Below are 23990 nucleotides of genomic sequence, written 5' to 3' on the forward strand. Positions count from 1 at the left end.
GACACTCGTATCCTCAACATCCAATGAAAATTGCTGAAAAATTCACTGGTAAACTGCAGAAACTGGCCGGTTTCTTCATGAAGATTTGACATTTTGGAGATATATGGGACAATAATGACTATTAAACTAAACCAAAACTGTCCCAGTTGCACAACTGTTCAAATTATGACTTGCAGGCGGGTTTTTAAGCTTAAAATTGCATAAAAATACTAATATTAAAGAGTTCTTAAAGAGAATAAAGTGCAATTTTCACTCTTACAGACATCAAGTGACTCTTTAGTCACAGTCTATTGTAAATTGCTGAAAAATGCATTGTCTACCTGCTGAAAACTGGTTGTTTTCCTCATGAAAAATTGAAATTTTGGAGCTATACAGGAGAATAATGACTATTATACAAAACCAAAACTGCCTCAGTTGCATAACAGGTCAATTTGTGATGTGCAGGTAAGTTTTCTAAGCTTAAAGTGTCATAAATCTTTTATTATTAGACAGTTTTTGAAGTAAACAAAGTGTCATTTCCACTCTTATAGACAACAAATGACTCCTTCAACAATTAAATTCGCAAAGTCCTTTTAAAATTGCTGAAAAAGCATCAATAAACTGTTAAAAACTGGCATTTTTTTGACAGTTTGGAGACACATAGGACCATAATGACTATCAGACTGACCTAAAACTCTTACAGTTGCATAACTGGTCAATTCATGATCTGGATGTGAGCTTTTAATCTTAAGGGTTCTTAAATCCAAATGTATTATAGAATTTTTCAATAAAACAAGATGCTGTTTCCACTCTTATTGACAATAAATGACTCTTCCATCATTTAAATTCTCACAATCTAATGTAAATTGCTGAAAAATGTATTGTTTAACTGCAGAAAACTGGTTATCTTACTTATAAAAAGTTGAACTTCTGGCGATATACCGGAGAATTAGGATTATTTTCCTGAACCAAAACTCTGTCAGTTGCACAACTGGTCAATTTATGATCTGTATTTGAGTTTTTAACCATGAAGCTTCATAAATCTACTTCTCTAGAGAGTTCTCAAAGAAAACAAAGCACAGCTTCCACTCTGAGACACTTCTACTCTCACAATCCCATGAAAATTGCTTAAAATGCATCATTAAACTGTTGAAAACTGGCTGTTTTCCTCATGAAAACTTGACGTTTTGGAGACACACTGGACTATAATGACCACGACTGTAAACCCAAACTCTAAGTTTCACCACAAACTTGTTGTTTAGCATCTTTATTTCTGGATTCATCTTATCCATACCAGCGACGCCCTGGAGACAGTATCTATTTACCAACGTGTTCTTACGGAGAGCAGCTGTAAAGGAGACCCAGTGGGATCCGCTGGGAGCTCATAGAGTTAATGAACTGAGATCTGGTGGCACAGAGCAGCTTGGACCGGGAGCTGGAAGGATGGAGGAGGCAGAGGGGGGCAGTGCTGTGGAAGCCTGGCTTAAGGGTGTTTCCATGGTAGGATTGCCCAGGAATCTGCTGCTGGTGCCAGACGCAGGGAAACCCTCATCAAAAACAAGGCAGCTACACCCATCAGCAGCAGCACGGAGCAGCACCGGGCCCTAAAGACGGCCGGATTCAGAAATAAACCAGAACCAGAGCAGCTGCAGACCCAAACATGCAGGGAGGCTTCTGAGTGTGGAGACAAAACTAATTAACCAGCTGTTTTTTCTGCTTCTTATAGGCACAGCTGCTAATCTTCTGGTTCAAAAATGTTGTGGCGGCATGGTAAAAAAAATACAAATCAATTAAAGAAATGGTGAAAATCTGGCAGCAATGATGCCAGAAATAAATACAATAAAACTATGGAATACTGCATTTTTTAAAAACTGTAAAAACTATGAAACTAACTGTAATTAGAAAAGCACTCAGAGAGCGAAGTACTCCGCCAAGGCTGCTCATTCCCTCGTATGGCATTGTCAGAAATTTTTTTAAGTGCAGCATCTGTTTATTAGTTATTGACAATCAGAAATCACGGCACCATAGAATGTGTCCATTTAATATAGATGTACCCACAAACAAAATGACCGTGCGCTGAACACAGGCGTGCGTTATGCATGTATGTGCGGATACCGAATCATGTGACCTAAATATGTAGCGGGTGGCGGGAATTCATGGGACTCAGAATCAACTGTTCTGATGGATAAGTCCTGATAGGTCCGGATTTTGTAGTAGGATCACAATCATGTGATCGTCAGCAGGCAGCTGAGGTAGTGTTCACTTGTTGTCATGGTGACAGTGACGCCATGCTGCTATCTTGCAGTGATACAGAAATCTTTAACAAATCTGTGGATCCAGACTACAAGCTGCATCACTGCCAGAATCTAATCATTTGGTCCTTGTGTCATTTCTGACCTTCCCTGAAAATTTCATCCAAATTCGTTTGTCCATTTTTGAGTAATGCTGGTAACAGACAGACAGACAGACAGACAGACAGACAGACAGACAGACAGACCAATGCCGACTTTTACCCTTTTTACCCTTTTACTTGGTGAAGTAAAAATCTGTAAAATAATGACATTTCTTCCTGATTTTCTGTCCGTAATTACATGGGCAAATATTGTTAAAAAATAAATAAATAAATAAATAAATAAATTTTAAAAAATTACTATTTGTAAAATTATGGATTTCTGATCTGTACATTATTATTATTATTATTATTATTATTATTATTATTATTATTATTATTATTATTATTATTATTATTATTATTATTATTTTACAGTCAACATGTAAATTAAGATTTTTTCAGTAATTTTACTAGACATTATCTGAAATTTACCAAAATCTGAAAAATCTTTTTAATTAATTATTAGTCTCGGTTGGATGTAGGAGGTGCTTTGATTTATACACTTTTTCCATAAATAAAGGCCAAACACAGTGAGAAGTTCTTGAGTCAGCTGTGCCCTGCATGTACTTATTCTTGGACATTCCTTAGTTCTGCCCCTAGTTATGCTGTTATAAGCCTACACTGCTGGGGGACCTCTCTTGATGTCCTGAATTCTTCTCTCATTACCCATGTAATTACTAGATATCCCAGAGCTGGATGCTTCAGATGTGTGGTTGTTCTCCCACCAACTGGCCTAATCTCCATCTGTGGGATGCTGCTGCTGACCTTTCTCCAGCCCACTGCTTCCAGCTGCCCATTTCCACCAGTCTACTCTGCATTGCCCTTACTATACTTGATATTCTCATCTACATACTGTTTGACTTTTACTGCCAGCTATACATGTAGTATATTTAATGCCAGAGCCGTACATCATAACAGTAAACTATGAATCACGTTCAATGCTAGTTTGTACTTGCATGTGTCATTTATGTTACTCTGATCATGCATGTATTTCAATGTGTGTTATATGTTTCCTTGTCTCCCATCCCTCTCACTCTCACTCCCCCATCCCCTCTATCTCTCCTGTCCCTCTCAACCCACCGGCCAACAGAAGATGGATCCCCCCACATTAGAGCCGGGTTCTGCTCCAAGTTTCTTCCCATTAAAAGGGGGTGTTTTTCTTGCCACTGTCACCTTAGGGCTTGCTCTGGGAGATCAGGCATATGGGTTCTGTAAAACATCTTGAGACAATCTGACCTGTAATTGGCGCTATATAAATATAATTGAATTGAATTGAATCTCCAGATATCTTCTGCTATGTCTGCCTACTGAGTGGAATAATTGTAATAGCACTTTGTAATTAACTGTTGTATCCTCGTATCTTTTTCTGTAATTAATGTATTTATTATGAAGGGTATTGTGACTGCTAGCATAGCCGAATGATGTGTCGCTATTGCAGAATGAGTAACCCACATTGTTCTGTCCACATAAATGTGAAAAGCATGAAATGGCCATAATTCATCATTAACAGAGTTGTAATTGAAGTAGTTGCTGCAGGACTTCGGAGGTGCTTAGATTTTCTTTCTATATATGGATACCAAACACAGCAAGAAGTTCTAAATTCTCCAGATATCCCGTGCTAGCTATTAACACAGCGCTACAGGCCACACTGTAACTAGCTGTTGTTTACCTGTGTGCTTTTCTGTATTTATCATGAAGGGCAATGTGACCGTTAGCATAGCAGATCAACCTGTAGCTATTGTAGAATGAACAAACCGCATTGCTCTGCCCATATGACTATGGAAAGCATGAATTAACCATAACTCATTGTAAACAGAGATGTAATTGAAGTAGTTGCTGCAGGACTTTGGAGGTGCTTAGATTTTCTTTCTATATACGGACACCAAACACAGCGAGAAGTTCTATATTCTCCAGATATCCTGTGCTATGTCGACCCGCTATACTCGGTATACCTGAGGGATAGTTGGGTTATCGTGGCACTGCAATCGGATCTGGGACCAGCTGCTGTATCCTCACGTGTTTTTCTGTATTTGACATGAATGCCAATGCAACATCTGGATGTAGAAAGCAGGAAATGGTTATAATTCATCATTAATAGAGTTGTAATTGAAGTAGTCGTAAGACTTTGGAGGTGCTTTGATTTGATTTCCATCGACGGATCTCTAAAACAGCGAGAAGTTCTAAAGTCTCCAGATGTCCTGTGCTATGTCACGGTGATACAGTCCAATCTGTAACCAGCTGCTGTGCTTTTCTGTATTCCATTCGAAGGGCTGTTGTATCTCCAATAGTATGAATAACTCTGATTGTTCTGCCCACACAGATGCAGAAAGTATGAACCGGCTCTTAGAATAACATCAAATACATGAAAAGAGAAGTAGTGTATTTGTGTTTTTGTTTTAACTTCATCTTTGCTCAGCTTGTGCTCCACCGATCCATTCTGTGTGAGGTTTATTTGATCCAGCGGGATTAGTTCTGCCTCTGAGAGAAGCTAAATGACTCCGATCAGGGTTAAACAAAGAGGTCGCAGAGACGGGGAAAAGTCCCGCTTCTTGTTTTGATCGGTTCCATTGTACGGCTCTGGGTCGGAGGGCAGCATGGTTTCCCAGGAAGCCCCAGAATTCCTCCGTCTACAGGTGGAACAATGAAAAGGCTTCCCTCTTTTTTTTTGTTGTTTTTTTTGAATGAGTCACCGGCCTGATAGGATCACACGTGTTTCCAGCGCTCGGCCTCGGCCCAAACTCGGCCTCACGTTGCTTTGCTAAAGCTAATCAAGGAAATTGCTGTTTGTAAACCTCGTCGTATCAACATCTGGGAGCAGTCGCGTCTCCCTCCAAACCAGAGTCAGAAAAAGAGAAACAAATACTGAGGCATGGCACACATACACAAAAAAAGAGGAGTGTGCACGGACATCACGTGCACAGCCACCCACGTACACACACACACACACACACATGCTGCATTTGTGATCCATTCCTCTGCTGAACAGGCAATGGAAACTTCTGCAAATGTAAATGTGCTGGGTTAAAAATACAGCGCATTAATGTGCACCACATGTGGCACTCTGGCAGCGTGGAGGATATTTTGACGGCGGGGGGAGGAGGACAGAGCAACGCTGGGGTTTCTCCAGCAGCAGACACACACAGCTGCAGAAAAAGCTCCTCCGTTACCTTGAGCCTTCTCCACGAACACCACCTTGGAGTCGTGCTGGAAGTTGTGTCCGTCCAGAAGCATCCTCTCGCCCCCGGCGGCCGGACTCGTCTCCAGGCTCTGCTTATCCACCAGCGGCAGCTCCTGGGCCGATCTCTGGGCTGCGGGAGGGAAAACAGAATGCTGAGCGAACACACACCCACTCCCCATGCAGACCTGAGCATCCAGGCCGAGGTTGCTGAATCACTACCTAGAGCTGTTGGTGAGCCTGGAAACCACCACTTCTTCACCTTAAAATTACATCCCTCCTTGGCAGTAAGCCTGGAGAGGCTTCGAAATGTGTTTATTTGTGTTTTCTTTAACCCTCTGAACCCCAAAACTTACCAGCAAGATTGAAATGTATGTTATCTTTTTTAAAAATCTGCAAAATTACACTGATTATCACAGCAAGAAACTGTAAAAACCGACCAAATCCTCAATGGATTTCAAACTTTCAGGCAATCAGTGAACTAATCATGTGTGACGTGCAGTTCTGTTGGGAAATTTAACCAATTCCAAGCTTAAAATCTGAATTCACCAACAATATTTGCATAGATTTTCTGCTTTCTCATGCAAATCATGTGTTTAGTGCAACTCTGTCGGGATAATGAACCAAATATAACCTGAAAATCACATCTCATTTTAAAAATTTTTCAAAAATAAGTGAACCAAGCATGTATGACATGCAGTTCTGTTGGGAAATTTAGCCAATTCTAAGCTTAAGATCTGAATTCAACAGCAATATTTGCATAGATTTTCAGAGATTTTACAACTTTCTCATGCAAATCTTGTGTTTAATGCAGTTTTGTCGCAAAAATGAACCAAATCCAACCTTAAAATCACGTCTCATTTCAAGAATTCTTCAAAAATTTGTGAACTAATCATGTGGGATGTGCAGTTCTGTTGGGAAATTTAACCAATTAGAAGTTTAAAATCTGAATTCACCAACAATATTTGCATACATTTTCTGCTTTCTCATGCAAATCATGTGTGTAATGCAGTTTTGTCGGGAAATGAACCAAACAACCTTAAAATTACATCTAATTTCAAAAATTCTTCAAAAATAAACCGTTTACATTAACAGAATTCTTTTAAAAGCAAAAAAAAATCATCATTCTTTGTTGCAACCAAGAAGCCATTAACAACTCTTCAGCAGCCAACAGTGCAGTAACAAAAATTCTGGGATTTTTTGGTTGAACTTCAGGCAGTGTTGAGACAGAGCTCATACAAGACAGATATGGAAATGAATATAAATGAAAAAAAACATAATTTTTTTGCATTTTTAAAACACCTGTGGGCACTTTGAAAACTGTGGAATATGTTGATTGAATTTTTAAAATTGTTGTAAAATAATTAAATATGAATAAATAAATTCAACTTTTGTTTTTTTATTTTTTTAATGATTTTCGCATTATAACTTTGCCATACTGCACAGTCGACATTAGTTTATTTTTTAAATAATGATTTCTGTCATTCTAACTGCACAGAAGAACTGATTTTTAATTTGATGGTCATTGAAGTAACTGTGTGTGACATGTGGTTACTTTGGTAGAATTAACCAAATCTAATCACAAAATGTAAATTTATTCTACTTGTTTTGTTTAAAAATTTGGCCCAAATAAACTGTTTGCATCAGATTTGGTAAATAAATTAATCTAAAAATGCGTTCATCTGTGCAACCGAAGAGTTATCAGCAATTTAGCTGCAACTAATAGTCACATAGCAAAAATTCAGGGACTTCTCAGCTGAACTGCAGGCTGCGTTTTTATGTTTTTATGATTTATGCAATTCTAACTTTGTTGCTCTTATTTTCTCTTCTCCTTAATGTTTCCATAGAGGTGCAGGACTTTATATTGCAGTAAAAAATGAGCCACAGTGAAGAAAAATTAAGCCAAAAGGAGACCAGAGGGTTAAATTATGGTGGATGTTTTCTCTCAGATATTTCCTCTCCTCACTTCTACCTTCTGGCTTGCTTTTCTCATTCCTTTCTCAGTTGAAGCTTTTCCTAAATTACTTGCAAACCTTCCTGTCTTCAGTTAAATAAAAGGCCGATGTCTTGGCGAGACGCCTGTAATTTCACTGTGAAACGTTGAAACCTGAATATTTCTCTCACACGAGGATCATCTGTTTGTAACTGGACGCTGCAGCTTTCTGATCCTGATGAAATTCTAATTCTGCGTCTTTGGATGGGATCAGTCTTTCCCACATCTCCCTCCGTCTGCATCCAGTGAGTTCTGGTCTGAAACAATTGCTCCGTGGCAGACGTTCAGAGGCTAACAATGCTCTATTTGGAGGGGCTGAGATCATGGTTTAACTACTGTCTTTCATTTACCTCATAAGACTTCATCTGTGTGGCAGCTCCCAGCAGCCAGAACCACATGAAGCGGAGTTTATCCCGGTCCGCCGAAAGGTCAACGCCAGTGCAGCGAGCAGAGTCGATGCCGTTTATCGACTGACGCCTAAATAGCTTTTACGCAGACACACACTGTCACGGTAAAACGGACTCACAATCACATGAGCTGCGTCTCTAGTTAGCGTTCGATTCTTTGTCAATTAATAAATCTTTGATTAGAGTGAATAAAAGTGGAAAAATCCTTCCGGTTCTTTGTTTCGTTCACAGCCTGAACCAGAATCAGCCTCATTAATGCCTTTGAGGATTAATCAATTAGCAGAAATCCTGTACACTCGCTAACTGATTAATCCACTTGCTGATCTTCTGGTCTTGTGATCTTTTTAAATGGAGCAGCTTTTATTTAAAAGCTCCCAGTCACATGTTTCTTATGCCAGTTAGAAGCTTAAAAGCAGGATTTTTGTTTTCTTTCAAACCCGCATGCATGTAAAAGTTCTGCACACTGATAAAACCAAACCACACTGAGTTATTCTCGCTTTACCTGCCAGGAACACCTCGTTTAAAGTCCAGGCTTTTCTTCTGTTACTTATTGACATCACCATGCAACTCATTTGCATAATTCCTGAGTAGCAGCTGTTTTTTTATCCTCATATTTCCTCATTAGAGCTGCTTCTGTTAGAGCTACATCCTTACAACCATTCATCTCTGTTTGCAGTACATAACCAACAATATTTTGCTTTTTTTTAACTGACTGAGCAATCAGAGTTTTTCTGGAGGTGGGGCTTAAAGAGACAAAAACGCAGCGAGGGTGACAAAAAGTGCTGCCACAGTACACAATATGAGAAAAATAATCAACTTTTTTAACGCATTCAAACAGACCCCAGAAATCTATTTGTATTAATTGTTGTGAAAGTTCAACAAGGTCAAGAATATGAGGATGACTCAGATGGCTGAGGTTGTGAGGAAGGTTTACTGACATCAGGAGAAGTGACACCGACAGAGCAGCAGTTCATGCCAGCAACGCCAGCACCAGATCTGAGGATTCTCCCTGATCTTCACGTATAGATATAGATTTAGAAATTTGGGGAATTTTTTTGCAGAATTTTTGGATTTTTTGTCAGACAAGGAAACAATATTTTTTGGTGCCTGTAAATGAAGACAGCAGGAGGTTTAAGACAGTTCTGAAGGCAAAAGGTGGTCCAACCTTTTACTATCTAGGTGCACCTAATAAAGTGGTCAGTGAGTGTATATTATAGTGAAAAATGAACAAACAGTGAGGAAAAATTTGACAGGTACAGAAAAAAACCCACCCAGAAGCTGCTTGGAGGGGTTATGTTGGTTGTCAGTAAGTCAATTATCCAACCATTTATGTTGTATTTAAGTGGAAAAAACAAAGACCTGTGAGAATGTGTACTCACAGCACTCGATGGGGTTGGAAGCGACCTGCAGAGACACCGTTCTGCCCGTCGCCTGGTTGATGTGAACCCTGAAAACCATCCTGACTCTCGTGTTCTTGCGTCCGATGTCGGTTTCTCCTTTCCTCAGCTCGATGTCCGAGTTCCGCAGCTTCAAGATTCCCGCGCAGTCGATTCTGTGTTTGAGGAGACACGACATTAAAAGAAGAGCCTGCCAGAGTCTGTCATGTGCGTTTATGACAAACACGATCTCACAGCTAACCGAGGCTGCGATTTATACACGACCGCAGCCACGTTCTCACTCTGGACTCCGTCAGTGCAGTCATCCTTCATCATCATTTCATGCTTCTAAAGCCTCGGGGAGGAAGACGAGGTCCTGAAGGAGGCTGCGGTAGTGTCAACAGAAGATTAACAGCAGCACCTCCAGGAGAGCTTTTACACCTCCATGCATCTGCTGCTGGCTGCAGGCAGACGAAGGCCTGGCAGCCTTCACTGCATCGCCACCACATGCATTTAGAAGAGCTTCATCGGACGTCTCCCTGCTCTGTTTTATACTTTAATACGTCTGAACGTTTTCCGTCTCGCTGCTGCCTGATGCTGCATTCCTCTCAGCCTACTTCATGTCAGCTTTTACGCTCTTCTTGAACACTCCCTGACATTCCTGCGTGCAGACGCCAGAGTCGGCTGAAGAAATCAGGTGTTAAAGGACCTCAGCTGTTCAGATCAACGCCGACGCAGGAAAGTCTCAATGCAAGCTGGACCAAGTTTTAGGAGGAAAACACCAGAAGAAGGTGGTCCACTGTCACCATCTGAAATCATTTAAGGTTTTTAGAGGAATTTCTGACTTTTCTGAACATTTGATGGAATAAAATGTGGATATTTTGAAAGACATTTAAACTTGATATATCTAATATTTTCCAAAACTGAGAATATCCACACATTGATACAACTGTACTGGGCTGACAGCTAAAAAATGCCAATATTTCTGATCATTTGTGTGCTCTAATGTAGGATGGGATACATTAAAACGGCACAATGACACAAAATTAATGCAAAAATTCCTACATGCCATATTACTTATAAAGAGGATTATTCCATCTAAAACCATTAAGGTTCTTCTGCACAACGATCAACAATTTACTCGAAACTTTTTCATCACAAAATATAGATATTTAAAAGAATCTCTGTGAAATTTTAGCTTGACATATCAAATGTTTTTCAAGATTTTTATGTTTTTAATTTGCCCATCTACCCACTTTCTGCAGGTTTTTCTCACATTGAATTTTGAGGCTGTTTGAACAACAATATCTGAGGAACTATTAAAAATAAAAACCTGAGATCTTCACTGTTATTTCTCATCTTGACATTGATTCAGAATCTACAATATTGGACAAGTTGATCAAATAATTTTAATAAATTCAAACCATCATGAAAAGTCCCTGAGCACAAATCAACCAACAAATTGATGATGAATAAAATATAAATTTTTTTGAAAAAATTCTGCTTGACAATTTCTGATTTAATTGAAGCTTTTTCTTTAATCATGAAATGTTGATATTTATAGTTATTTGTGAAATTTTAGCTTGATATATCAAATATTTTCTGAGATATATTATTGTAAAAATTGCCAGTTGACCCACTTTTCTTCACATTGAAATTTGAGTCTGTTTTAACAATAATATCTTAGGAACTGTTAAAGATAAAAACCTGAAATTTTCACTGTCATTTCTCATTAGTTCATTGATTCAGAATCTGTAATAATGGACAAGTAGATCAAATAGTCTCTGAATACAGGTGAGTTGAAATATTAAAAAACATTTGAAGCCATCATGTCCAATCTTTGAACACAAATTAACAAAAAAAAAATCTAATAAAGCAGAAGTCAACTAGTGATATTTTCTGAACTGTAAGTAGCTGCATGTCACAATAATACAAAACTAAACATACAGAATATTTTATATTATGAAATACCTGGTCAAAACAATGACAATAAAGCTATTTTTGGTTTTACTTATAAGAGTCCATTCCATTCAATCTGAATTTCTAGAGTAGTTTCTACTCAGTCACCTCTGATTTGCCTGAAATTTTTACGGCAAGAAATATGGACATTTCTAAAGATATTTGTGAAGTTTTACTTTGATATATGAAGTACTTTCTGAGATAAAGCTGACTGTTGACCTACTTTCAGCAAGTTTTTCTCACATGAGGCTGTTTGAGCAACAATATCTCAGAAAATTTTAAAGATTAAAAACCCGAATATCAAATAATTGATCATAAAAATGAAGGAAAAAAGTTATTTTCTTTAATGTTTCATAACTGATTGAGCAGGTTTGACAAGTTGTACTACAGAAAGTAAACTACTGGTAGATAGTCTGATTCAAGTAGAAGAGATGTTTTGGAGTTGAGATGAAATAAGCCTCGTAATTTCTTCAGAGTGTTGTGGCTTCATTATCGTCTGAAGTTGCTCAACAGTTTAATCAACATGATGAAATGTTCCACAACAGTTCCGCTGCTCTTCACCACATTATGAAACATCTGTACGTTGCTCATGTCACAGTGAATAAATCTCCACTAATCTTTCACCGTCAGGACTCTGAGAGACGAGGAACGGAGCTGATATGTTACATCCATTAAACTGCTCACAAAGTGCTGATGCTGCAGCTCAGACCTCAGGAGCTTCCCCTGAAACCTGAGCTGTGGGGCTTATAAAATGGGAAAGATGCCCGCTTTAAGAATGCAAACCCTGGAGGAGGCCTGAACGCTCGCAGGCACGCTGATAAATCACATCATTGTTAGCTTGTTTTTCAGAGAAGCAGCTTTGATTGAGTTTCAGCGGCGTAAGAGGAACTAAGCTCTTTGTAGAGGATCAGAAAGATGCTTCAGATATGACTAAATGATCACAGTGGAGCAGCTGGTGTTTACTAGCAGCAGTGGAGTTGTTTTTATTTCTGTTTTTATAGCACATTTTTCATGACAATTACAATACGGTTCAAAAGTTTGGGGTCATCCAGACAATTCCATGTTTTCTATGAAAACTCCCACTTTTATTCATGTGCTAACATAACTGCACAAGGATTTTCTAACCATCAATGAGCCTTTCAGCACCATTAGCTAACACAATGTAGCATTAGAACACAGGAGTGATGGTTGCTGGAAATGTTCCTCTGTACCTCTATGGAGATATTCCATTAAAAATCAGCTGTTTCCAGCTACAATAGTCATTTACCACATTAACAATGTCTACACTGGATTTATCATTCATTTAGTGTTATCTTCATTGAAAAAAAATGCTTTTCTTTCAAAAATAAGGACATTTCTAAGTGAACACAAACTTTTGAGTGGTAGTGTATTCCACAAAGATGTGGAGTTGGATGAAATTTGAATCCTACAATCACAATTTTTGACTTCTTTATGAGTTTGAACTAACTCTTCAGCATTTGATTTGAAACTTGTCATGAACATTTGTGTGAAAAGCATTCAAACCTTTTACTTAAGTAAAACCGCCAATACTTTAACGCAAAAATCTGTCAAAAATGTTCTAAAACTTGTCCAAAATGGCCCAAATTGTCTGTAATAACTTAAAACTGGTCAATTTGGACACATTTTGAGTCATTTTGAACCAGTTTTAGACAGTTTTTGAGGTATTGTGGAAAACTGTTGATCCACTTTGGACACATTTTGTGTTAGTTTGGACAAATTTCAAATAATTTGGGACATTATTAGACTCATAATTGGACTAAAACTTGTTAAAAATGATAAAGCTGTCAGATTAATGTAGTGGAGCAGAAAGTAAAATATTTTCCTTAGAAATGGAGAAGAATGGAAGTATGAAGTGGCATATAATGGAAATACTCAAGTAAAACATAAGTACAAGTAGCCTTAAAATTGTAGTTAAGTACACTTCAACTTGTAGAGAACTGAGACTTCACTTGGATGTCTCTCAGATGACGTAAAATTTCACTTGGACTTGTCTTGAATGATTCAAAACTTAATGTCGACTCCAAAATGACAAGTCTTTAGTCTATTCTTGGGCGTAAACACTCGTCTGATTCAAGACTTAACCTTGAATGTCCAAAATTACATGAAATCTGACTTGGAGTTGTCTTGAATGACTCAAAACTTGATGTTGACTCCAAAATGACAAGTCTCTGGTGTTTTCTTGGGCGTGAACACTTGACTGATTCAAGACTTGACTTGGACTCACCTCGGCTCACGCTTGACGTCTAAAAAACTTTCATTTTCCAACCAGATTTGGCTGAATTTGAATCTAAAGTCTTTCGGGGACGGTCTAAGTCCTTTAACTCGTGTACAGGTTCTAGTTCTGGTTCTACTCACATGGCCCTCATGTTGTTCTCGGGCAGCAGCGGGATCTCCAGCACCTTGGTGTTGTTGTGCAGCGCCTCGTGGCTCGGCGTCGACACCGTCTTGCCGGTGATGCGGTGAACCTGGTAGAAGGCGTGAGGCCTCAGCAGCCGGTCGTCAGCGGTACCGATGAAGAGCTGCAGGGTCAGAGGTTCGCTCTCCACGTAGCCGTGGAGCTAAAAGATGAGAAAGGAAAGACAGAAGTTTGGTTAAAGACTCGAAAAACATCCACCCGCAAGATGTCAACAAAAAACTATCCTCCATCTGATGACATCTGTTGCTGCCATCAAACTGCTATGATGAGAAGACAAAAACTGGACACTGACATTTGCATTGTTGTCTTCTGTTGCTTTCAGTGAAGCATCGGTCTCTAGTTTCATTTGTCTTTTTGTTACAGCACAGTTTCTATAAACATGAGATTTACTGTTCTGTGTTGAATCATCATCAGTGTCTCTGTTCAGTATTTTCAGTATCTGTTTGAGAACATTCTGCAAAATCAGCCTCATATGTTGTTAAATTTCAACATGAAGACAACATGGAAGCAGTTTTGCATAAATAAACCAACATCTAGACCCCTATGAACACCAGTTTTTTTCCAAATACCAATGAGTCCACATTGATATTTTGTCAAAATATCTAAAACCTGGAACCTTGTCTTGTCATAATTGCTCAAACATCAAATTCTACCAATGTTAGAGCCTCACAAGTTGTTGAAATGTCGACCAAAGGCTGCATTTCAGCAGGAAATAAGGATCCACCCATATTTATACACTTACAGGGACTTTCAGGGGACCATCGTTTGAACATTGTGCACTTTACTGCACATTCAAGGGCTGATAATTACAAATTATGCCTCTATGGAAGCAATTTAATCCTTTATATCTGCTGGAAACTATTCGGTCTGCGTTCACACCAATTTTCATGGCTGTGAGAGTTTTATTTCTGGTGATATTTAACCCTTAAAATGGCTTCATAGGTTATTTTTCAGGGTGAAAATACAAAACTTCTCAGGAATGAAAACATGTTGCACTGTCTTTGATTCAGGTCAAAGTTTACTTTTTTGTTATTTGAGACCCAAAACTAAGCTCGGTAAAATATTTTGAGAATTTTGTGTTTTCAAACCAGGATTTTTTGTATTTTCACCCTCAAAAATAACCCGTGAAACCATTTTAAGTGTTCAATATCTCCACTCCCACTGGCATGAAATTTGGTGACGACACAGCCAGAATAGTTTCCAGCAGATATAAATGATTGAATAACTTCTGCAGAAGAAAAATTTGTAATTATAAGCCCTGAAATGCGGATTTCAGTTTTTACTATTTTGATGCGAAAGCTGTCAAAAATGACTCCAAATGTATTCAAAGTGACCTCAAATGTGTCCAAAATGACTCAAAATGTGTGAAAATTGTCCAAAATGAAAATAATGAATAATTATTTGCTCTTGAAACTTAAAAAAGTGCAAAATTTCCCAACAAGGGTGGTATTGTGTCCTCAGAAAATTCCTCTTAAGTGTATATATACACACACACACACATATATATATATATATATATATATATATATATATATAGAGAGAGAGAGAGAGAGAGAGAGAGAGAGAGAGAGAGAGAGAGGGATCCATGTTTCCTACTAAAAATACAGTCTTTGGTCGACATCTCACCAACTTTTGAGGTTCTAACATCAGTAGAATTTTATTTCTGGCAATTATTACAAGATAAGGTTCTAGATTTGGATATTTGTGATGTGGACTCATTGGTAGGAAACAGAAACTGGTGTTCATAGGGGTCTAGATGTTGAGGTTACGAGTGCAAAGCTGCTTCCATGTTGTCTTCATGTTGAAATTTAACAACATATGAGGCTGATTTTGCCTTAAAGAACACTTGAACTGACCTCAGGTCTCTAGAGGTTCAGTTCTATGGTTTCCAAACAAAGAACCCATTCAGGATGTTGTAACCATCATCCTTTACATCTTCTTTAATCTACGACCAACCGGCTTTGTTCACTTCCTCCAACATTTCACACCAAAGCTGTCAACATGTGGATCCTGCAGTAGCTGAATCTCAAACTGAGGCAGCGTCAGAACCGCCGAACCTCATCCAGTCAGGGGTCAAAGCAAACCTCTCAGAAGTGACCCGGTTCTGATATTTATCAGTGAAACTGTGCAGCGGTCGGTGGGTTCCTGAAGCGATCCAGACCTCCGGAGGTGTCGGCTGACAGGCGGCTGCTGCCAGGATGACCTCAACCACCCAGACTGCAGGCACCAAGCCCAAAACCCTCCAACGGAAACCCGAGAACAGAAGCTACTACTGACACACTGTCTGGGAGGTAAGTATGTATGTTATCCACGCAGGAACCTGGCAGAAAACTGAGTATTACAGGGACAAAACTACTGCTGCATGATGAGAAGAAATGGGCCTGGTTATAGGGACAAAATTCAACTTTCAAACCTTGTAAATCTGAGCAAACATGCAAATATCACAGATTTATCAATGAAAATCTTTGTTTTTAATGCACATCTTCAACCAAAATTAAAGTGTAAGATGTCAGACCAACACACAGGCTGATATAATACATTTCTTGTGATAAATTTGATGCTTTAAATACTACGCTTTTGCATTTCCCTTCTTTACTGAACACATCACCGCTGGACTCGCTCCTGTTGACGTCTTTCCATCCTTTTCAAATTAAATTAAGAACTTTACTGAGCTTGAAAATCCTCCAGTTGTTGGGTCTGAATTAGGAGAACGTGGACTGTTGGCCAGTCAGTTTAAACTCTTGTTCAACTTCTATTTCAACCCAGAACACACTGAGGTATGGAGCACAGAATGTACACTAAAAGTACAAAAGACTCAGCTAAGAAACTTGGAGAAGAATGAAAACAATAAAAGGCGAAATGAGTAAATTAATGACAACATTACGAATTGGAGCTGCTGAACTTTAAAAATAAATGACTCAACTAAAATAGGAACAGCTGGAGGAAAAATAGATGAAATTAGGAACCTAAATGAGTCTAACTTTAGATTTTTCTGCAGGTTATTCCAGGTTGCAGGTGCACAGCAGTGAGTAAAACTGGATTCAGTAAAAGCAGCCGACAACTGCAGAGTATTAAATGTAATGTAAGGAAGTAAAAGAAAAAACAAATGAAATTTTATTACGTCTTACTGAGAGGGAGGGTCACCTAACCTCAGCATACAGCTCATAACGATGAGTACTGTAATTATTACCAGTAATAAATCTTAATGCAAAGAGATAAACAGCATCCAAAGGCTTTAGAGTCATATTACAATTGTTCAGATGTATTTACTAATAATGTTTAACCATGTGAACCTCAAATTGCACCATTTGATGGAGCAATAAACTGTAAAAAAATTGAAATAATCGCAGATTTTCAGCTTTACAACAAATGATGTGCAACCTGTGGTTCAACTGGGGAAAATAACCAAATTTAAGCTTAAAAACACAATATTTCATCCAAATCTGTTCATTCTATATGTGTTTTGCAAAAATTGCCTCAAAATAAACCCAATCCATGCAGCAAATCCTGTACAAAACTAAAAATTCTGCACGATTTAGTGAGCTGTGATCAACAGTTATGTGAAAAAAATTAAGAGACGTCTCAGCTGAACTGCAGGCAGTGTTTCCACAGAGCAAAAATGAGAGTTTCTTGTTTTTTTTTTTATTTTATGACTTATGGCATTACAACTGCATCAAATGTTTGAGTTTTCTCTAATTCTAGCCAAGTTCTGTCAGGAAAATTAATCATATCTGTGCTTAAAATCAACACATTTCATCAAAATCATCAATTTGAACAGATCTTAAGTCACTTTGAACCAGTTTCAAGTCATTTAGGGTCATTTTGCACAATTTTAGACTCAGAGGAAAATCAAAAATACTGGACCGATAAAATAAATGCAACGCTGAGTTTGCAGAAGTTGTAAAAATAGTATGTAGAAGTACTATTAATTCGTCTAGTATTAACACTTGGTGCCTAATTCCTGTTTGTTAAAATTTTTTGACATAATTAATGAAAGAAGTTCCCTTTTTTCCTTTTTTTATGATAAATGGCACTATAAAAAGACAGTTTGAGTTCTCTCTATTTATAGAAAAATGAGTCCACAGTGAGTAAAAATGTGCCAGGAGCAGAAAAACGGCCATAAACTCCTTCAAATTCAGATGGTTAACTGAGTCCAGAATGCTACAAGGAACTGTATTTTCTGTTAAAAGTCAAACTGAAGATCAGACTGTCTCAAAGTGAACAACACAGGAGCATCAGCATCCACAAGCAAACGCTGTCAGAGCTCCACCTAATTATAAGCTGCTCAGGAAAACGGTGTCGGTCGAAAGAATCAGGGTGGAAACGCTGAAATGAAGACCGCAGCTTTCACTTACATAAGAGTGAAAGGCTGGACATGTGATCTGGAGGAGGATCCCTGTCAGGGTTAGGAGCTGCAGAAGCCCTGTGTATTTGTATAAGGAAATGGGCTGCTGCCTAGCGATGCTGTTTGTTCAGGCAGCAGGAAGGAGTGTGATGGAGTGAGGTGGGCTCTGAAAACCTAATGACTTACAGATCACTCATTATCTGCTCTGAATTATGATCAGCAACGCAGTCTAGACAAATAGAAACAATCACAGTTGATAATATCATCTGACTGGCTTCCAGAGCTTCACATCTGTGGAGACATTTCTAATTTGTCTCAGCATCATCATCCATCATCTGAGGATTTTCTGAGCTGTAATCTGGAAATCAACAAACCTTCTTTTTTCGCTCCGTGATCTGAATCATACGTTGTGTAAAGCAGCTGCAGCAGACAGCAGCTATGATTTGTTGGTGTAATTAAACCGCTGTGATACCGCTTCATGTAAATCCAGCTCCTCCACCCTGCCAGTTTGACATTGGCAATGCAGCCGCCACTCCCTGCTTCATATCATCACCCACAAGAGGAATGTGGAGACTCCGGCTGTACAAGGCACCGGACGGGAGCAGGAAAGGGGTTAAAGGCGACGGGGTTCCCTCTGGCAGCTCCAGGGTCAGTTTTCAGGGAGAGAAAGCCCGGCGTTGGCCAGGAAATCCTCCTGTCAGGCTTCTAGTTTCACATGAGACAAGTTAACTTCGCTTTCTCTACGAATCTGAATTTGATTACAAAGATCAAAGTTGAGAAAAAGGCGCATGACTCTAAAAAATAACGTTTAAATTAAGAGGTTTCTTGGAGTCCGATCTGACCAAAGTAATTTGATATTTTTCTGATGCCATTTTCTAAATAATACACTTCAACGGTTTTTATGAAGTTCTGGTAGGTCTGAAATGTAGCATTAGAAGGTAAATGTAGTGTCTGAGAGTAAATGTAGCATTAGAGCATAAATGTAGTGTCTGAGAGTAAATGTAGCATTAGACCATAAATGTAGTATTTGAGAGTAAATGTAGCATTAGAGCGTAAATGTAGTATTAGAGTGTAAATGTAATATTGGAAGGTAAAGGTAGTGTTAGAGGGTAGATTCAGTATTAGATGGAAGGATTTACTGAGGCTCCACAAGCTCCTACAGATGTAGAAAACATGCATTCTCTACATGATGTCAGTAAATGTATTGTAGATCAGCTGTAGTACCTAGTTGTTCCACTAGGTGGAGTCTCTTACTGTTTAATACAGTAGAGACCAGAGGAGGCGTCACTCAGACTACAGGCTGGCAAGAAGAGAGCAGGGGTTTAGCTAGCAACGGGCACCATGACAGAGACTTCTGAGACGCTTAATGACCTCTGACAAGAACTAATGTTTTCAAGACAAGCTGGGTCAACCAGGTGAGTGTTTCTATATCCCAGTGGTATATTTACCATATAAAACTGATGCCTTTGGGACCCAAATGATCTTCAAAGTTTTAGCGAAATTCTTCTATCAACTTTCTAGAATTTGTCTTGAGTCAACTGATAAATTTGGAGTTTTTCAATGGACTACAAAGAGACTAGACTGTGTGCCAGAATTAGCTAAGAGCATATTCAGCTATGTTACCATGTTGCCGGTCAAACCGTGCAAATGTATCATTACAAAAGAAACCCGTTTAGCTAGTTGAGTACATGCTACCTATGTAGTAAACCCACAGGCATTTCAGTGATAAACTACTATTACACTAAGCTTATTTTCCTAAACTAATTAATGAAATTATTTTTTCTTTGTGCTGTAACACATCCCTCTGCTTCCATTAAACATATTAATACAAATTCTTACATTTTTTTAGATTATTGCGCCATAACTTATGTATTTCTGTCATGCTTGTTGTCATTTCGACAAGACACATATAGAAGAAAAATATTTCACAGAAAATATGTCTCGACATGATAAAATACGTCTTAAAACTATTTTAAAAAACATCTTAACACTACAAAATACATCTTAACACTCAACTCAAAATCATCTTAACAAACAAATACGTCTTAGTGCTATAAAATACATCATAAAACTATTTTTAAAAATGCCTTAACACTACAAAATATGTCTTAACATTATGAAATACATCTTAATGCTACAAAATATGCTACAAAATACAACTTAACACTATAAAATACATCTTAACACCATAGATACATCTTAAAATTGTAAAAAAAACAACACCTTAATGCTACAAAATACACTAGAAAATATGTCTTAATGCAACAAAATGCATCTTAACGCTATAAAATACATCTTTACACCATAGATATATCTTAAAACTGTCACAAAAAAAACGCCTTAACGCTACAAAATACACTAGAAAATATGTCTTGGTGATACAAAATACATCTGAATGCTACAAAATGTGTCTTAACAGTACAAAATCACCATATTTGCATGTAACTTAACATTGGGACATCACTACAAATTAGCAAACACACAATATAGTGTGTAGCGACTGGTTACAACAACAGCCCATGTGTTCATTAAAGACAAATGTCTACTGTGCTCAGTTTGTGCCACCATTTAATGAATTCTAGATTGATAAAGCAGCATTTATTAGGAAAATTGACTGCATTTTGCATCCATAGCCACTGACAGTGTTTTCCCTTTACAGATCCTGTGTGACAGCAGAAGTAAATAAAGACTCTGGTTTATGTTTGTTCTGGTACTGATCTGTTAAGAAAAGCCTTAATCAGATCGGGACATCCATGATTTAAAAGCACTTAAACACAGCTTGTCAGACGTGTTTTGAAGCAACAGGCAGATCATGAAAGCCGACTTTAGACAGACTAAAAAAGAGAAACTTGAACAGGGGGAATTTCCTCTTTGCCAAAGTACAGCATGAAGCCTGAGCTTTACTGCGGTGAAGCACTTCAGAGGGCGAACTTCAGTCTGCTGCTGGCGTAAGGACGGGTGTGGTTGAGGCCAGCAGCGGCGATGGCATCGAAAAAGAACAGAAAACAGCCGGCTTAACTGTGCCGACACTCGGACGTGCAGAGAAGAAAAAAAAAAAAACGGGAGAGGAGCTTCCAGAATAAACTGTGGGCAGAGGTTGAGTCAGAGGAGGACGCGAGGCTTCGGCTGTAATCTGCCTCGCCTCAGTCCAACATCTCCATCACCGGCCTGCCAGAAACGTGTGTGGTTTGAGCTGCCGCCGCCTCCGCAACACGCAGCGCGGTGATGTCAGCCGTACACACAGGAACTTTCCTAAACAAAGGGAAGTCTGTGTGGTTGGGTTTGGTGGCTGGCAGCAGCAGCAGGGGGAGGTTTGGCTTCAGAGAGAACACACACTCTCTATTTCAGCTGAGGTGAACCCAGACCCCCGTCATTAAATCATTAGCACCTCCTCACGGACCAAAACACCAGAGCGGCCGAAGCTGCGACACACTGGATGGTACAACATGTTGGGGGTTTCCAAGTTTTTCTATTCCACTGCTGCGTACAAGTTTTCAGTTTCCTTATTCCACTCATGTCTGGACAACAAAACACACTTATGAAGTTTAACCTTTGACAAGGTCTCTGGGAGAAGAAGTAATGTTGCACAACAACAGGGCTACAGCTAATGATTCACTTTGCCGCTTGTTTGGTCAGAAAATGGTGAAAAATGTTGATGAAAAGCTCAAAATGAAGTCTTGCTTTGTCCACAACCCCAAAATATTCAGTTTAGTCTTGTGGTAAAGTAAAGAAACTTGAAAATATCCACATTTGAGAAGCTGCACTCAGAGAATTCACTTTTTTCTTAAAAACTGAATAATCGATTATAAAAATAGTCTGTGATTAAGCTAATAGGTGACAACTAAATCACTGCTGCTTTACATACTAATAGTACACAATATGTATTGTTCACTACCCATCAACAGTAAACTGTTGTTGCAGCTAGTATACATTAAATCAATATATTAAGTCTACTTTAAGTACTGTTAAATTTGCCAAACTGCTAAATCAAACTTAAAAAGCATGAACATTAATGTTTATTTTAATATTTCATTGTTATTTTTGGTTTTTCATCCATGGCACCCTCAAAAATCAAATGTTTCAGACTGCAAATTTCACTTTAACAAGTCTTAGAACCAAAATTATCGGCAGATATATCAGAATGAACATGTCGGTTGAAAAGTAATATTAGCTTAGCATACAGAAACGCCATTAGATGTGCAATTATTAAGAAACGGTGTCAATATTACATAGTTTGTCCACCAGAGGGCACTGACAAGTTCATCTTTATTGTTTAGTATTTAATTCTGACTATACACTGCCTCTCTTGATGCTGTACATGTTATTTTGCATACAATATTAGACACAATTAAGACATCATCGTCAAATATGTTGACTTTCGTCTAATGAAATAAAACAAGTATTGGACATTATATCGTTAACTTGAACTCTTTAGCATTATCTTATTCAGTTTATTACTCTTAAATGTCGATATTGGCTTGTTAAATGCAGTCCGCACTAGAAGTTAAACGTTAGAGTAGAGATACTAGCTAGTTAGCATATTTAGATAGTTAGCGTATTTAGATAGTTAGCATGTTTAGATAGCTAGCATGTGCTAGATTTACCGTCCATCTCGCTCCCACTGTCCCCCTTTCTATTCGTGTTTCCAGAATTTTTCACAAACGTGCACAGATAAGCTGGACTAGTTTTGTGTAAATCGATTTAAGACACTTTGTTTGATTCTCATTTACAGAATCAGGGCTGTGTACAAACACAGCTAGCGAACCTGAATCTAAGGATTTTAAGGAAAGTGCATTGGACTATTACATATCAAATTATATGGAAAAGGCTATAAATTATGAAGATTTCCCCCCGATTTTATTGCTTATGAACTTATATATAATATCATCATACAGACTGTAAAAAACATCTGTATGGTAAAAGCCAGATGGTGCACTGCATAAATTCAACCTCATCTGCTGCTGACTTTAATGTTTATTCCTCTGATGCAGCTTTAATTTAAAAAGGTTCTTTGCATCATAGCTACATATCGATGCTTATTCTTGGTATTTTGGCAGTTTATCATCGTTTTTCATTGATTTTCTCAGCAGCGTTTTGATAGGTGGTACTTTTTACTGCCATAGATATAGATAGCTATAGATTATCTGCAGATTTTATGTTTTATTTTCCATTAGTGGGCTTCTAAAGAGGCTGATGTACGTCGACCAGAATCACACACTCCACCTTTAATGTTGTAACTTTTCCTCACATTGTTTAGTCAAAGCCTGCAGAGATTTAACAAGTAGAACAGCTTTAAAATGTTAGCTTAGAGATGTCAGAACTCCCTATTTCAAACCAAAAGGCCTGATTAGCTAACTCTGAAAATAAAGAAAAGTTCTTTCTCTAACGCGACATTTTATCAAACCTGAAAGGAAAACATAGAAAACTGGGCTCTGAACGTCTGCTCGACTTGTAGATTTATTGTAAGTTATTAGCAAAACGTCAAAAGGTCTTAATGAAAGTGACAGCGCTGCTTCCCACTCGCCTCCTCGCTGCAGACCCTTTATTTATCCAGAGAGTGAGGTCAGCGGTGTGCAGTAATGCTTTGGGGGGACCAGATGGGTTTATAACCAAAACATCTGCAGTTGTCCGCATTTTTTTTCGTTAGACTCGACCACCAGAGCTACTGTGGTTAAAGCTCATGACTAAGCTCTTACTGGCCATGCTACATTACTTTGTCTGCACTTGAGGACGCAATGGAAAAGTCTGAGTCACTCTTGTCTGGACAGGAACTGACTGAGTGGACCGGCCTGTCTAATAGCATACCTATATGGTATTCCATTCAGAAATGTGACATCCTTGAATAACATAACAGCCGGGTCACCAAACACATGTTGCCCAGATCTTATTTAACACATGAGCTCGAAGGCTGGAGGTGGAGGGGGAGT

At 38.4% G+C, this 23990-nt stretch overlaps 1 protein-coding gene across 1 annotated transcript in view; it reads right to left on the minus strand.

The window, feature by feature from the left end:
- nfatc1 (nuclear factor of activated T cells 1) overlaps positions 1 to 23990 on the minus strand; it is a 78255-nt gene that overhangs the window by 46930 nt on the left and 7335 nt on the right. Inside the window, exons 4-6 of the mRNA XM_023280249.3 lie at positions 13658 to 13860; positions 9326 to 9498; positions 5539 to 5679 (exon numbers count right to left, since the gene is read on the minus strand). Coding sequence (XP_023136017.2) covers positions 5539 to 5679; positions 9326 to 9498; positions 13658 to 13860 — 517 coding nt within the window. The remainder of the gene's footprint in view (positions 1 to 5538; positions 5680 to 9325; positions 9499 to 13657; positions 13861 to 23990) is intronic.

This window comes from Amphiprion ocellaris, chromosome 15 (assembly GCF_022539595.1).
Source record: "Amphiprion ocellaris isolate individual 3 ecotype Okinawa chromosome 15, ASM2253959v1, whole genome shotgun sequence".
In the NCBI taxonomy this organism is placed as follows: domain Eukaryota; kingdom Metazoa; phylum Chordata; class Actinopteri; family Pomacentridae; genus Amphiprion; species Amphiprion ocellaris.